General features: G+C 34.6%; 1 protein-coding gene across 7 annotated transcripts; it reads left to right on the forward strand.

Annotated features, from left to right (window-relative positions):
• The first annotated feature begins 562 nt into the window (after window positions 1-562).
• On the forward strand, window positions 563-13,875 carry LOC107419331 (probable serine/threonine protein kinase IREH1). Of its 7 annotated transcripts, XR_009635677.1 has the most exons (18): window positions 576-1,741; window positions 4,310-4,389; window positions 4,499-4,681; window positions 4,770-6,149; window positions 8,206-8,378; window positions 8,624-8,870; window positions 9,341-9,433; window positions 9,519-9,659; window positions 9,746-9,838; window positions 10,098-10,302; window positions 10,661-10,746; window positions 12,112-12,200; window positions 12,607-12,658; window positions 12,762-12,818; window positions 12,910-13,083; window positions 13,200-13,277; window positions 13,464-13,662; window positions 13,788-13,875. XR_009635677.1 is itself a non-coding variant. In XM_048473913.2 (17 exons), exons 1-17 carry the CDS (start codon window positions 931-933, stop codon window positions 13,539-13,541), a joined length of 4,011 nt encoding a protein of 1,336 aa, XP_048329870.2. In that variant the 5' UTR covers window positions 575-930; the 3' UTR covers window positions 13,542-13,700. The 7 variants fall into 7 exon arrangements, 6 of the variants coding, with proteins under 6 accessions (XP_060670443.1, XP_048329873.2, XP_048329870.2 ...); XM_048473913.2 differs by lacking the exon at window positions 13,788-13,875 and having other exon boundaries at window positions 575-1,741; window positions 4,319-4,389; window positions 13,464-13,700; XM_048473911.2 differs by lacking the exon at window positions 13,788-13,875 and having other exon boundaries at window positions 13,464-13,700.
• The last annotated feature ends 522 nt before the right edge of the window (window positions 13,876-14,397 follow it).

Here is a 14,397-nt window from a genome sequence, read left to right on the forward strand (position 1 = left end):
CTTGTGAAAAGATTTAACTTCTTGATTAAATCTCGATATATTATTGGATCAAATTGACTAATGGAAGAAAGCTAACCAATTGGGTAGAAGATTGCGTCATTTAATGTTAGTGTCCAAAGAATTTATTAGTGACAAACAAATATTTTAAATTTATAACAATAATAAAAATCAAATATTCACACCATTAAAGACAGACAAAAAGCCATAATGTAAAAATAAATAAGAAAAAGTTTACACTTATCCTTCTTGTCTCAAAGCACTCTTCAAGTTCAAATTTATTTATTTATTTTTTTTAACTTTTAACATTTATAAAATAAAAAACAAATTCGAAACATAAAAAACCCAATTGGTCCAAGATGAAAAAACAATATTATGAATTAAAAAAAAAAAGCATAAAATTTAATCGTAAAATAGACAAATAATAATTATTTAAAAAAAAAAAACTGGCATTTTAAAGAAATTCACCAAATCTGTTTTTTTTATTTTTTTTTATTTTTTGGCATTTGGGGTGGTCGCGTTCTCTTCCTTGTTCGTTCAACCCCATTTCTCTCTCTCTCTCTATCTTTCTCTTTATCGCAGTCCCATTTCTATCTATCTGTCTATCTACTTGGTCCAAAGCTTCAAAATTCAACAACTTTTACTTCTTTACTTTCTCTCTCTTTTTTCCTCATTTTCTCTCTCTAGAAAAAAGAAGAAAAATTTAAAAAGGAAAAAAAGAAAAAAACCTCCATTGATAAACTGCTTTGTTTTTCATCTTCAATCTTCATATATCTTCCTTGTTTTTTCTTCTTGTTCAAATGTTAGTCTAAAGCAGCCCCTATGCATCTATGCTGGGGCTGCAACGATTTGGTGCAATAGCCCTAGAGGTCCGGCTAAAAAAAAAGACGCTGAGTGAAGAAAAGCCATAATTAATAACAAAAGAAAAGTAATATGGTCTTCAAGGGCAGATTTTTTTCGTCCTCGAAGAAGTCCGATTCATCTTCCAACAACAACAGCCCCGATGGATCCTCCAACAGTCCCAGATCGTTCAGCCCCAATTCCCCAATCAGATCCGACAAGAAGAAGCCCAAATCGGCTCCTAAAGAAGACCACCACAGCCCCAAACCGCAGGTCGTCGCTGCTGGCGGCGGTGCTACCGGATTCTCAGCTTCTTGGCGGCACGGGCAGGTCAAGGATGGGTCGAAGAAGAAGGATAAAGATGTGAAAGGGAAAGAGAGTAGTCAGCAGGCTCACAAGTCGACGAGGCCTTTCAAGCTTAGCTCGAGTTCGGCGGCGGCGGCAGGGGTGTCGAGCTCTGTGGTGCCGAAGAAGTTGGCTTCTTCTTCGGCGGCGGCGGCGGCGGCGGCGGCGGCGGAAGTCAAGGAGCCGTCTTCGGTTTCTCCGATTCTGGCGTCGTCGCTTGGGCTGAATAGGATAAAGACGAGATCAGGGCCGTTGCCGCAGGAGAGCTTTTTTGGGTTTAGGGGTGATAAAGTGTCGGCACTGGGGACAAGCAATCTGTCGAGGCATGGTGGTGGTGGTGATGGGAGTTCGGGATCGGGAAGCGGGGGGAAGAAGAAGGAGGTTGGGAGTAATGGTAGGAAGATGCCGCTTTTGGATAATGCTACTGCAACTGGGAATTGGGTTGATAATGGTAGCAATTCGGATAGTATGTCAACTGGTAGTGCACCGTCCAGAGACCAGAGTCCGAATGTGGTGGCTCCGTCGCGGCTACAGAATGGTGAATCGTCTTCCCAAGCAGGTACTTGATTTGTTCTTTGTTTGATTGATCATAAATGCTTTGCTCTGTATTTTGCGAGATGACTCATGGGTACACACTAGAAAATGTGATTGTTTGTTGAGTCATTGAGATTATGCACGCAATAAAATATAATTGGAGCTAGCAGGTTATGGTAGTATATCAAGCCTTTGATTCGCAGTATATTGAACTTATGCTATGCATCAGATGGTTCTATCAATATGGTTTGCCGAGAGTCCTTATAGATAATGCTTTACATCAGGCCGAATGAGGTGGATAATTTGTTTATTTTTTATTTTTTATTATAGAAATGGTACACATCCTTTGAGTGGATTCTAGCTGATTTCTGACTAAGAGTTCCTTATTACTTGTTTTCCTTGTAAGAGACATAAATTTTATTGATTGTGGAGATGACGCAAGATTTATTTTTAGAGCATGAGGAATCCTCTAAATCTCAGACCTAAGTAGCCTACGAACCAGAGAGTAAAGATAATTACTCAAGATCTTTTCTGCTTATTTGAGATAATAGGTGGGTGTTTTAAACTCTCTGAATAAGGAAGCCCACAATAACGCCAAAAATTTAATTCTATACCATAATAAAAAATTTTGGATTATCTCCAAATATTCTTTCTTTTCTTTCCAACTGTAATACCCATCAAGTAGCCATAATTATACACTTCCTTCCACCAGTTTGTCTTGTACTAAGGAATCACCAAAGTAATGCCTGCTTGTTACAAAACTTCAAAGCCATCTGACATGAAGAAGCACAGAATTGGGGACTTCTCCACAGTTCCTTCACGATACACATTAGAAAGGAGACTAGCAAGCCCTCAGGATTTTCCAGTCTTCATTAAACTCTTTCTGTTGCAGCTTTCATGTTGATAGGATTTGTTGACAAGTATAATTTCTGCAGCAGTAAAACAGTTTGTGATCCTAGCATACAGAAAGTACATGATAGTATGAGAGTCCAACCATATAATAGCAAGACAAGAGAATGGGAAGAGAAAACTAGTAACGTGTTCAATGCGTGCATACGTACATGCCCGCTTGGTGGAACAGTACATCTCCTTTGATATTGTTTGGCACCTAGAATGATCGTTAATGCAATTTCCAGTACCTTTTTTATTATTATTATTATTATTATTTATTTTCAATCATTGTGCACTTTCATCTTTTAAAATTGCTTTAATTATTATTCTTTGTTCTATTTGTTCTATTTGTTCTTAAGTTCTATCTTTGTATATGTTTGTTAAGTTGCTACAATCTAAAAAATTAAGCTGTTTAGAATTTGACCCAACCATGTATATCATCAAACTTACATGATGCACACTTAAAACTCCCCATTATTTATAGTTTATACATGCATGCTCAATGCAGTAAGATAATTGAATGAGAGTTACTCAGATTTGAACTCTAGACATAGAACTAATTTCAGCTCTAATACCATGTTAAGTTACCACCATGGCACTGAATTTAAAAGCTTAAACTGTTAAGAGTTAGACCCACCTCTATTTATCAAGCCAATACAGCACAGTGAATCTATTAAATATTAAATTTAGGACTATAATGACAGTATCTGTAAAAGGTTTAAGCTAGAATAGCAAAGATTTTGAGATATTATGAGTTGTGCTTGTCAGGCAGTCTTTTCCATCTTTGTTATAGTTAGTGCAAATGAGTAATAACATTCAATTATGCTCATTTAATTGCTTACGTAGTAGAAGGAAGGGAATGCATGAGGAATAGGATAGGTTTTTGTAAAAGGTAAATAAAGAATCCTTTGTAAGAAGTACAAATGAAAATTTAGGATTCTCTTACAAGAAATTTCGATTTTCTACCACAAATATTTGGTTATGATTTACGAATAAAAAGGGTCTATATTCTGTGGATTGGCGCTCTAAAAGAGCCACCTCTTTCTTGACCAAGAGATGTGCACGTGATAGGTGAGTGTGGTGTAGTTTGGTTTCCCTTGATTTGGTTGCTAAATATTTAATTAGAAATTTCTGAAGGATTCTTATCAGAAAAGGAAAAATTTATCCATTGTAACAACCTTCCCTATGAATGATTGAAAAAAAATTCCTGAAAAAATGAGACTAGATTTTTTAAAAGTGGATATTGAAATGTTTTAAGAGTGCTAAAGTTTGTACTTTCTCTCTGGTTACCTTCATAGTAAATTACAGTGCAAAAGCCCTTTTTTAATTAAGGAAATTCTTTCCAGGGGTGAAAGGGCTATCAATTCTATTTTCCCCCTATTTTATAGAGACATCGAATGTGGAAATGGACATAATAAAGATAGGGTATGTCTATATGCTCAGAACAAAAGCCATATGTATATATATATATACACTCAAAACAAACACAAAAACACTATCATGAAAGAGAAGCTGTTAAGTAATGTTTTTGTTTATATTGTATCTCATAAATGCATGCAATAAGTTTATATTTTTACAAACTATAATCAATCTATGGATGAATAATTTATTTTTGAAGCGAACTGTAAGTTTTAATAATTAGAAGAAACTGGTAAATCTGCTATATTCATCTTTTATTAAAGTGTTTTCATACCCTAATCAGCTTTGACAGGGCGATTTGAATCATCATGTGGTCCTTCTGGTGGCTTGAGGAGTTCTGATGTTTGTACACCAGAGGTACTGGTAAAATTTTAATTGATTTGGTTCTATGGAACGTTTTATTTCTAATTATTGGTACATTTTACCACTTTCGTTACAATGTGATTGAGGACTTAAATGTTTGCTTTTCTAGACTTCATATGATTGTGATAACCCAAAGGAGTCTGAATCTCCTCGTTTTCAAGCCATACTTCGTGTAACAAGTGCACCTAGGAAGAAGTTTCCTGCGGATATTAAAAGTTTTTCCCATGAGCTGAATTCCAAGGGTGTACGGCCATTCCCTTTTTGGAAGCCTCGAGGGTTAAACAACCTGGAGGTAATGTAGTTTTTATCTGATTTTTCCTGGTGGTACAGTATGATTAGGAAGTTTAGTTTTCTTATACCTACATCAATACTTTTTGCAGGAGATCTTGGTTGTCATTCGGGCAAAATTTGACAAAGCAAAGGAAGAAGTGAACTCTGATTTGGCTATATTTGCAGCAGATTTGGTTGGAATTCTTGAAAAAAATGTTGACACTCATCCAGAGTGGCAGGAAACTATTGAAGATTTGCTAATTTTGGCTCGAAGCTGTGCAATGACGTCTCCAGGAGATTTTTGGCTTCAGTGTGAGGGCATAGTTCAGGAATTGGATGATAGGCGTCAAGAACTACCTCCTGGTACACTGAAGCAGCTTCATACCCGAATGCTTTTTATTCTCACAAGGTGTACCAGACTGTTGCAGTTCCACAAGGAAAGTGGATTAGCTGAGGATGAACATGTTCTTCACCTTCGTCAATCAAGAATACTGCATTCTGCAGGTAAACAAATTCCTCCTCCTCTGGGAAGGGATTCAAAAGATTCTAATGCTACAAAGGCCTCAAAAGCAGCTTCAGCTAGGAAATCTTACAGTCAGGAGCAACATAATATGGATTGGAAGAAAGACCATGCTGCTCAAGCTGTAAATCTTTTTCCACCTCCAGCTGATGACAACTCAAAGAATTTGGAGTCTCCTAGTAGTAGAGATAGAATGTCATCTTGGAAGAAACTTCCATCTCCAGCAGGAAAAACCATGAAAGAAACTGTGCGGTTGAAGGAGCAGAATGATGGTAAGGTAGAACATCCAAAAACATTGAACAACAAAAGGGGAATGTCTGATGGTGATCTGGCTGCAGCTAAGCTCTCTGAGCCTCATGTGAAAGATTCTCACGAACATTCTTTCAAGCATCATCACACAATTTCTTGGGGTCACTGGGGAGACCAGCAGAATGTAACTGATGAGAATTCAATAATTTGTCGCATTTGTGAGGAAGAGGTTCCTACTGCAAATGTGGAAGATCATTCAAGAATTTGTGCAATTGCTGATAGATGTGACCAGACGGGTTCAAGTGTCAATGAACGTCTTATGAGAATTGCTGAAACCCTTGAAAAGATGATAGAAACATTTGCACAGAAGGACATCCAGCATGGAGCAGGAAGTCCAGATGTTGCAAAGGTATCAAATTCGAGTGTGACTGAAGAATCTGATGTTATCTCACCAAAACTCAGTGATTGGTCTCGCAGAGGCTCAGAGGACATGCTTGATTGTTTTCCTGAAGCTGATAATTATGCTTTTATGGATGACCTGAAGAGTTTGCCTTCCATGTCATGTAAAACTCGTTTTGGTCCAAAGTCTGATCAAGGAATGACAACATCATCTGCAGGCAGTATGACACCTAGATCTCCATTATTGACACCGAGGACTAGTCAGATTGACTTGCTCTTGGCAGGAAAGGGTGCTTACTTTGAGCAAGATGATCTTCCTCAGGTATGCCATTGAAGACTATATTGTGTGCTTTTACTTACTTCCTAAGAGTTGCAGGAACAGACCCCAATTATGAAGATCTGGAGTTTTCATGCACTATTTATCATTTACTTTTCAGTTACAGCCACTTTTTCTTATTGTTTGTAAAGATTTCTTCTTCAGTGAATTCATCTTGGCAAGTTAGTCCTATAAGCGTTTGAAGTATGTTGTAGCAGAGGAAGAAAGAAGCATGTCAACTTAGAAATATCCATTTAGTGGAGTTGTAGGTGAACAAAGAAAGACACTTCAGAGTCCTCTCTCTAGGTTTAGCGTACAGGCATAGTTAACACCAAGAAATATAAAGTAATATCAACCTATTTTTTTAAGGTACTTGGGATGTTTGGTTTCTCTTTAAATTCTAAGAATTTTAAAGCTTTGTTAACACAAACACCCAACCAGCAAATTGCAGTCTGCCATGCTTGGACTCGATCAAATTTCATGAAGTTCTGTGTCAATATGATACATGGATATAGGTGTGGTGTCTTGGACATTCCTTTAGAGGAGGCATGGATACAATAATTTTTTCTGGTTTCAACAATATAATTCCCAGTTCTGACGACAGTTTTTTTTTTTTTTTTTAAAAAAAAAAAAAAAAAAAAGGAAAAAGAAAATTATGTTCCTACCTCTTCAGCAACCAGTTCTGGCCTAGAGGACTTCAAATTAGCTTGATCATAGATGCAGAGAGAATATGTGACTTCATAACCAATGTCTATGAAGGATGAGAACACCACTGGGTGGTTACAGATTAGTGGAGAGGAAAGAATGCACCATTCGATTATCAATACTTATAGAGGATTACGGCATCATTAGATGGTTAGGGAGATCCATTGGTCTTTTGGTTAGAGAATATTTTGGGAATAATAGCTGATATCAGATATATGTTTTAGTTTACCCGTTGGTGGCACTAATTAGTTTGTCTGCAAAGTTATGATGATATTATCTTGGAAAATGAAGAGTCACAGGAATAAAATTTCAGGTTAATAGATTCACCATTTGGTTTTGGCTAAGAAGTGAAACAAGTAAATAAAATTAATGGTGGAAGCTTGAAGGCTCTCAAATTAAAAACCAAATAACCAAAAAAAAAAAAAAAAAAAATCATAGTTTTTGATTTGCATTTTTGGGACAAATAAGTTTTTTAGACAATATATATATATATATTAATCAAAATTATTAAATTTATAAGATGTATCGACTTATTTGTTTCTGAAATTTGGATCCTTTTTAGCATCCATATCCTAGATTTGGAATTAAAATAATTGGACTCATAAGTTTATACACCGTGTTTTAGCAACATAGATTGCAGTTTTTAGGTGCTTAGTAATTGATCACATGCCTTATTCTTGCTACAGACAAGGGGTTCACTATCTCTTGTGTGAATATCATGATCAAAGTATGATTATGGATGTGTACTGCAGTTTTAGGCACTAACTAATCTATAACATGCGCTGTGATTGTTCCTGGATCAAGTTTGTATACTGTACTTTGGCTAGTATCATATATCATAGCTTTATAGCTGTGAAGTAAAGTTTCTCTTGGTATAAATACTCTCCCCCTTCCCACACCATTTAGAAAAAGGGAGGAGAGAATAAAAGAAAGGAAAGCTACATAAGTTGCTTTTGTGAGAAGGTCAAATGGTCCTGAAATATATTGGCAACTTTGCATTTCAATAGTAGTTTGGATCCATATAAAGTTTTAATCAGCACTGACTATCTTAGCAGTTGGATGTCCAGTTTTGTTTGGTAATCCATGACTTTGGTGACATACTTGTAAGTTTTGTAATTGCAAAACTTTTTATTATGCTAGGGATTACGATTGTATGGATTCAAGCAAAAAGATTGATGAAAATTTACAGGTCCAGGACAATTATAACTGTATGCTTCTTCGAAGCATACAACTTGGTTTGGTATTTGTTTTGGTAGCCATATATTGTCACTTTGCCTTTTATTCTGATGCTTTGATTGTGTTATATGCAAGTTTCACTACGGATCCTTTTTAGCCATAATTCTTTTCAATGATGCAGATGAATGAACTTGCTGATATTGCAAGATGTGTAGCAAATACAGCTATGGATGATCATCGTTCGAATCAATATTTACTATCTTGTCTTGAGGACTTGAGAATTGTCATCGATCGCAGGAAATTTGATTCCCTCACTGTGGAGACTTTTGGTGCTCGCATTGAGAAAATGATTCGGTGAGTATTTCCTGTTCATTTGTTGAATTAGAAAGTTGCAAGTAGAAAGGGTGTCAGGCATCATTAACTTTGGCTGTATTATCATTATTATTTAGTTATTTCTCTTTTCTCTGAAACTTATTCCCAAGTTCTGGCTTTTTCTTTGTAATGTATTAACTGTAACTTCATTTTCTCTCTCTCTATTATTATTTTTATTTATTGTCTGTTTCCTCTTTACTATAATGGGTTAAGTCGTGATTCTTCAGGGAGAAGTTTTTGCAGCTTTGTGAGTTAGTTGATGATGAGAATGTTGACATAACAAGTACAGTAATTGATGAAGATGCTCCCCTGGAAGATGATGTGGTTCGTAGCTTGAGAACAAGTCCTATACATTCTTCCAAGGACCGTACCTCTATAGATGATTTTGAGATTATCAAACCGATTAGCCGAGGGGCATTTGGACGGGTTTTCTTGGCTAAGAAGAGAACAACAGGGGATCTTTTTGCTATAAAGGTATTTGTTTCTGGTCTCCTTTTTAATTTGTGCTGCATTAATTACACTTTTATTTGATGCTTGACTTTTATAGCTTTACTTCTCCGTTGAGTGGTGGAGCATTTTGTTGATCATCTAAACCATTTACATGCATGATGACATTTCAGCCATAGTTCTCATCTGAGCTTCCTTTTCGTTATGCACTACCGAATGCTTTCTCTGCTTTCTTTCGTCTTCCTTAGTACTACACATCAAAATATCATACTGCACTCCATGAGAAAAGCATATGAAGATTGGTGGTTTACAGAATGTTCCTGCGTTTATTGGAGTATTTTATCTTTTTATCTTTTTGTTTCAAAACCTGTGACAACCCTATTGCATTGGGCAATTTATACTCCATGATGTATTCTATTTTTGCTATTTTCGTCAAGTCGCATAGCATTGAGGAGACTTGGTCTTGATGGACTGTGTATTTGTGCCATTTGAAACAGGTTCTTAAAAAGGCTGATATGATCCGTAAAAATGCTGTTGAAAGTATATTAGCAGAACGTGACATTTTGATTTCAGTTCGCAATCCTTTTGTGGTAAGCAGGTCTAGCTAGTTAAGCATTTTTACCTTGATTTTATAAAAAAATTATTACACTCTTAAGTATGTTGTGAATTTACCAGGTTCGCTTCTTCTATTCGTTTACTTGTCGTGAAAATTTATATCTTGTGATGGAGTATCTGAATGGTGGAGATTTGTACTCATTGTTGAGAAATTTGGGCTGCCTAGATGAAGACGTTGCTCGTGTATATATAGCAGAAGTGGCAAGTACTTGTTATGTCTTTAGATATATTTTACTGCTTTATGATGCAACACCAAGGTCTCAGATTGTATACTTGTTGGTTGGCAGGTGCTTGCTTTAGAGTATTTACATTCACTTCGTGTGGTTCATCGTGATTTGAAACCTGATAATTTATTGATTGCTCATGATGGTCATATTAAGGTAAATGCATTTAAGTACGTTAAAGTTTTAAACATGTTACATCTCACTTCCTCAGGTGATGTATGAAGTTACAAATACAGAAACATATGTTTTACAACAGAAACCCATAAGGCCATTCGAGCATGGACATATTTTCATATGCTAATCAGATGACCACACAAAAGAAACAAATTTTAAATTAAAATATTAAGTATTTTATTAATGTTTAATGTCCTTGTAGTCAAACCTCATAAGCTTTTTACCTATTTCATCTGAGCAGTTGACAGACTTTGGGCTCTCAAAGGTTGGTCTTATCAACAGCACTGATGATTTATCCGGTCCAGCAGTCAGTGGGACATCCCTACTCGGGGAGGATGAACCTCAGCTATCTGTATCTGAGCATCAGCGAGAGAGACGAAAGAAACGCTCTGCTGTTGGTACACCTGACTATTTGGCCCCAGAGATACTTTTGGGAACAGGACATGGTTTGTATAGCTCCTATCTGGTTTAAGGTGCAATTACTTTTTTTTTTTTTTTTTTTGGGGCAGTTCATTTCTAATGTTCACTTCTTCTTAAATTGGGTTATCCTAAAAGAAATATTAACGATCTAGAAGATTAAATATTAAGGCTGTACTATTTCATGCCCTATTAATTTATAGTAGATTTTACTATACCTATGAAGTGGAATTAGTTTGTTTTAGGTATTCAAGGGCAATCATCTTCAATGATTTTTGTAACAACTAGTTTTTTACTTCTAATTAGAGAGGTTCTGCTTTTATTATTTGGTTCATAAATTATTTAAGGGGTAAGATGAATGATTTTTCTTTGTACATTTTTCTACAGGTACAACTGCAGATTGGTGGTCTGTTGGTGTCATATTATTCGAACTCATTGTTGGCATTCCTCCCTTCAATGCAGAGCATCCGCAGGTTGGTGCTTACTTTTAAATATGTCATACTTTCATTAAGTATATATATTATTATTTATTTGTTTCTATAAGTCTTTTCTGCTCTCCATTTTTGTCCCTTTTCTTAGTTGATGTTCCTTGAAACAAATCTAGTTGATTTGAATTAGTATTTGGATTTGCAATCAATTTCAATTGACCAAATGATAATTTCATACATTTGCACTGCAAGTCTCAATTTGTCTGTTGATGTGGAAGATCTATGCTTGCAGACTTCTTGTAAATTAAATGAAGAGCTTATTCGGGTATAAATATATTAACCAGCACTGGATACACTATATAAACAAATAAGTTCATCTTAGTACAGCATATAAATATTAATGAAATGGGTTTGCCAATTTCCATAGGAAAAATAGTAATATTATGCTATAGCTGCAGCTGAACTTAGTTATGCTAACTATTTTCTCTGTATTTGATGTGGAAGGTTTATGCTTTTGTGTCTTGTTGTGTAAATAGATTAAGAGCTGGTTCTGATACAAATATATGCTGATACTGTTTGGAAAAGAGACGATGTTAATTTTTGAGATGTGATTTATACATAGAAAATGTTAATCTAGAGTATCATTTGCATTAATAAGGGTAAATTTAGTATTTATATTATTTACTGCGGGCATCGGAGCTATTTGGAAAAGTTTTCGTAAAAAGGTGCCTGATTTTTAGGGAAGTAGAATTCAAGAAGCAACCCTTCACCTGTTTCTCAAAATTAGAGTGATTATAAACTGCTCATATTAGGCTTCCCATGATAGTTTTTTTTTTTTTGTTCCCCTTCTCCCTTTAGTAGTGGAGTGAAGTCCTCTATATAAAATAGTTAGGCTTACCAAACACTGAATTATGTCAAAATTATTATAAAATCACTTTTTCCTCTTGTATATTGATGTGTGGGTATATTGCCTTAATCTCTAAATATTACTAGTTACCGATTGAACTAGGTTGAACTGTCCAAATGCAATATCAGATGTTCCCCGTGGCACTAAAAAATGTTTTTCCTGGTGTATTGATATGTGTTTATGTTACCTAGTCTCCTAACATTACCAATTATCAATTAAACTAACTTACAATTGTCTAGATGGAATACCTAATTAACCAGCGGTTGTCAACAAAAATTATCCTCATGTATTTTTATCTGGCTATGTTACCTTAGTCTCTATTTATCTATTGAACTGAGTTACAATTGTCTGAATTATGATTCTATTGTGCCATGTCATTTAATATATGTTTGTAATATATATATATATATATATATAATGAAAATATGTTTGTAATTTATATTCCTAGAGATTTTACCTTCTTTCTCATGGCCGATGTTTAACTGTTTTGTTTTTTTTCGTAGACAATATTTGATAATATTCTAAATCGTAAAATACCTTGGCCTCGGGTACCTGAAGAAATGAGTCCTGAAGCACATGATCTGATTGATCGGTAAGAAAGGCATCAAAATTTTAATTATGTTGTTGCGGTATTGTTTATATTTTGTTGATTTTAGTATCTACATTATTTGGATATTTGGTCCAAGTCATGTTCTATGATTTTGATTGTGGATTTTGATTGATTAATTTACGAGGTAAATGCAAAGGAAAGTGGTGAGGACTGAAAAATGCAAGTATAATTGAAATGTGATTAGAGAATCTTCTAATTTTGTGTTTATACATAGTTAAGAAGTTTCTTAATTATATTTTTCTACTCTATAGCTTTGATATGCTGCGACTATCTTCACTTAATGTGACTCATGATTTAGTGCTTGCATAACAATGATAGTTGCCAGGTGTATAAAATTAATATTATTTGTTTGGTAATTTGATGGATGCTGATACATTCATTTTTTCAGATTGTTGACAGAAGATCCAAATCAAAGACTTGGAGCTGGAGGAGCATCAGAGGTAAGCTTGCAGTTCTTATTTGTTACTTTTTTTTTTTTTTTTTTTAAAATTCAAGTTTTTTAAATCTATTAAAATGTTGATATTGGTAAAAATTATTATCCAGGTGAAGCAACATGTATTTTTCAAAGATATCAACTGGGACACTCTTGCCAGGCAGAAGGTATGAAAGCCTTTTCAGAAATGATAAGGTATGGTGATGCTTACTTCATTGTTAAGAGTGATTAAACCATTTTTACTATGATTTCATACAGGCTGCATTTGTTCCCACGTCGGAGAGTGCATTTGATACTAGTTACTTTACAAGTCGATACTCATGGAATACTACAGATGACATTAATTATCCAGCTAGTGACTTTGAAGACTCCAGCGATGCTGATAGCTTAAGCGGCAGCAGTAGTTGCTTGAGCAATCGCCATGATGAAGTGGTATAAATAGTTGCTTTTTTTTTTTTTTTTCCCTCTCTGTCTCTCTAACAAACAGTAGCTTTTTAAAATCTGTTATAGTTAGCAAATAACTGGTTGTTTTCTTGATTGGTGAAAAGGTGGATGAATGTGGGGGTCTTGCTGAATTCGAGTCTGGCTCATCTGTTAATTATTCATTCAGTAATTTTTCGTTTAAGGTATTTTCTAAACTTGGATTAACTTCTCTATGGTTTATCTATATTTTTGACCAACCAGTTTACTCAAAATGTTACCTTTTGCAAATGTTCATACTGGTGTTTCTTCTTCTCCATGCAAATTTATTTATTTATTTTCATTATTATTATTTTAATGTCACATTGTCTTTTCTGTTGCATGTGATTCAGAATCTGTCTCAGCTTGCATCCATCAACTATGACCTGCTTTCAAAGGGTTGGAAGGAAGATCCCCCTGCAAATTCCTGATGCCTAAAAATACTCTGCTGCTATATCAAGTCAAAAGTGGGGATTTTATTTTTGACAATTAGATTGATATTGGCATTAATTGGACTAAATGCCTTTGTCGTTTTGTATACCCCTTGTACATGTATGATATTATTCTAATTTTATGAGCATTTTTTGCCACTTTTCGTCCTTTTTTTTTTTTTTTTTTTGTATATATACGTGTAAACATGCAATTAAGCAATTTGATTAAATGCTTTGTACTTGCAGAGATGCATAGAAGAAAAATACTGAAAACTGGATCGGGAAATGGTCTTAGGACGAGGAAAAAAAAAAAAAAGCTGGGCTTTCTTAGTTATATTATGAGCAATGCTTGCTGGCAATTTATTTTATTTAAGTTTATTTTTCTTGTTTTGTTTTGAATTTAGTGAGGATATTTTGTTTGAGAAGGCCCTTCTGTGGCTTTTACATTTTTTATAAAAGGGACATTGATCAGTTGTATATATTGGAAAAAATTATCATCTCAAAATAGGTTTTTCAAACTATTAATGTTATTTTTTCAAGACAATTTTAGATTCTCTGGCACTTGTTGGATTGTTTTAAAATAAAAATTGAAAAATTAAGAAAATATAAAAATCTAATATTTTTATTTATTAGCAATATTTTCCTAAATAGAAAACTATATTTTGTCAAATAAATTACCGTTAAATATGTTAAAGCCCAACGTACATAAAATATTAATTTTGCTATTAATAGCATCACACTGCACCTTTGTGCTGGTAGGCCCTTTGTATGGTGTTCCACTTACATAGCAGAATTATATTAAATATAATATAACTTAGGGGAAATGTGAAAATTTTTATAATTTGGAGAACAAAGT

The sequence above is a fragment of the Ziziphus jujuba genome, chromosome 2 (assembly GCF_031755915.1).
Source record: "Ziziphus jujuba cultivar Dongzao chromosome 2, ASM3175591v1".
Taxonomy (NCBI): domain Eukaryota; kingdom Viridiplantae; phylum Streptophyta; class Magnoliopsida; order Rosales; family Rhamnaceae; genus Ziziphus; species Ziziphus jujuba.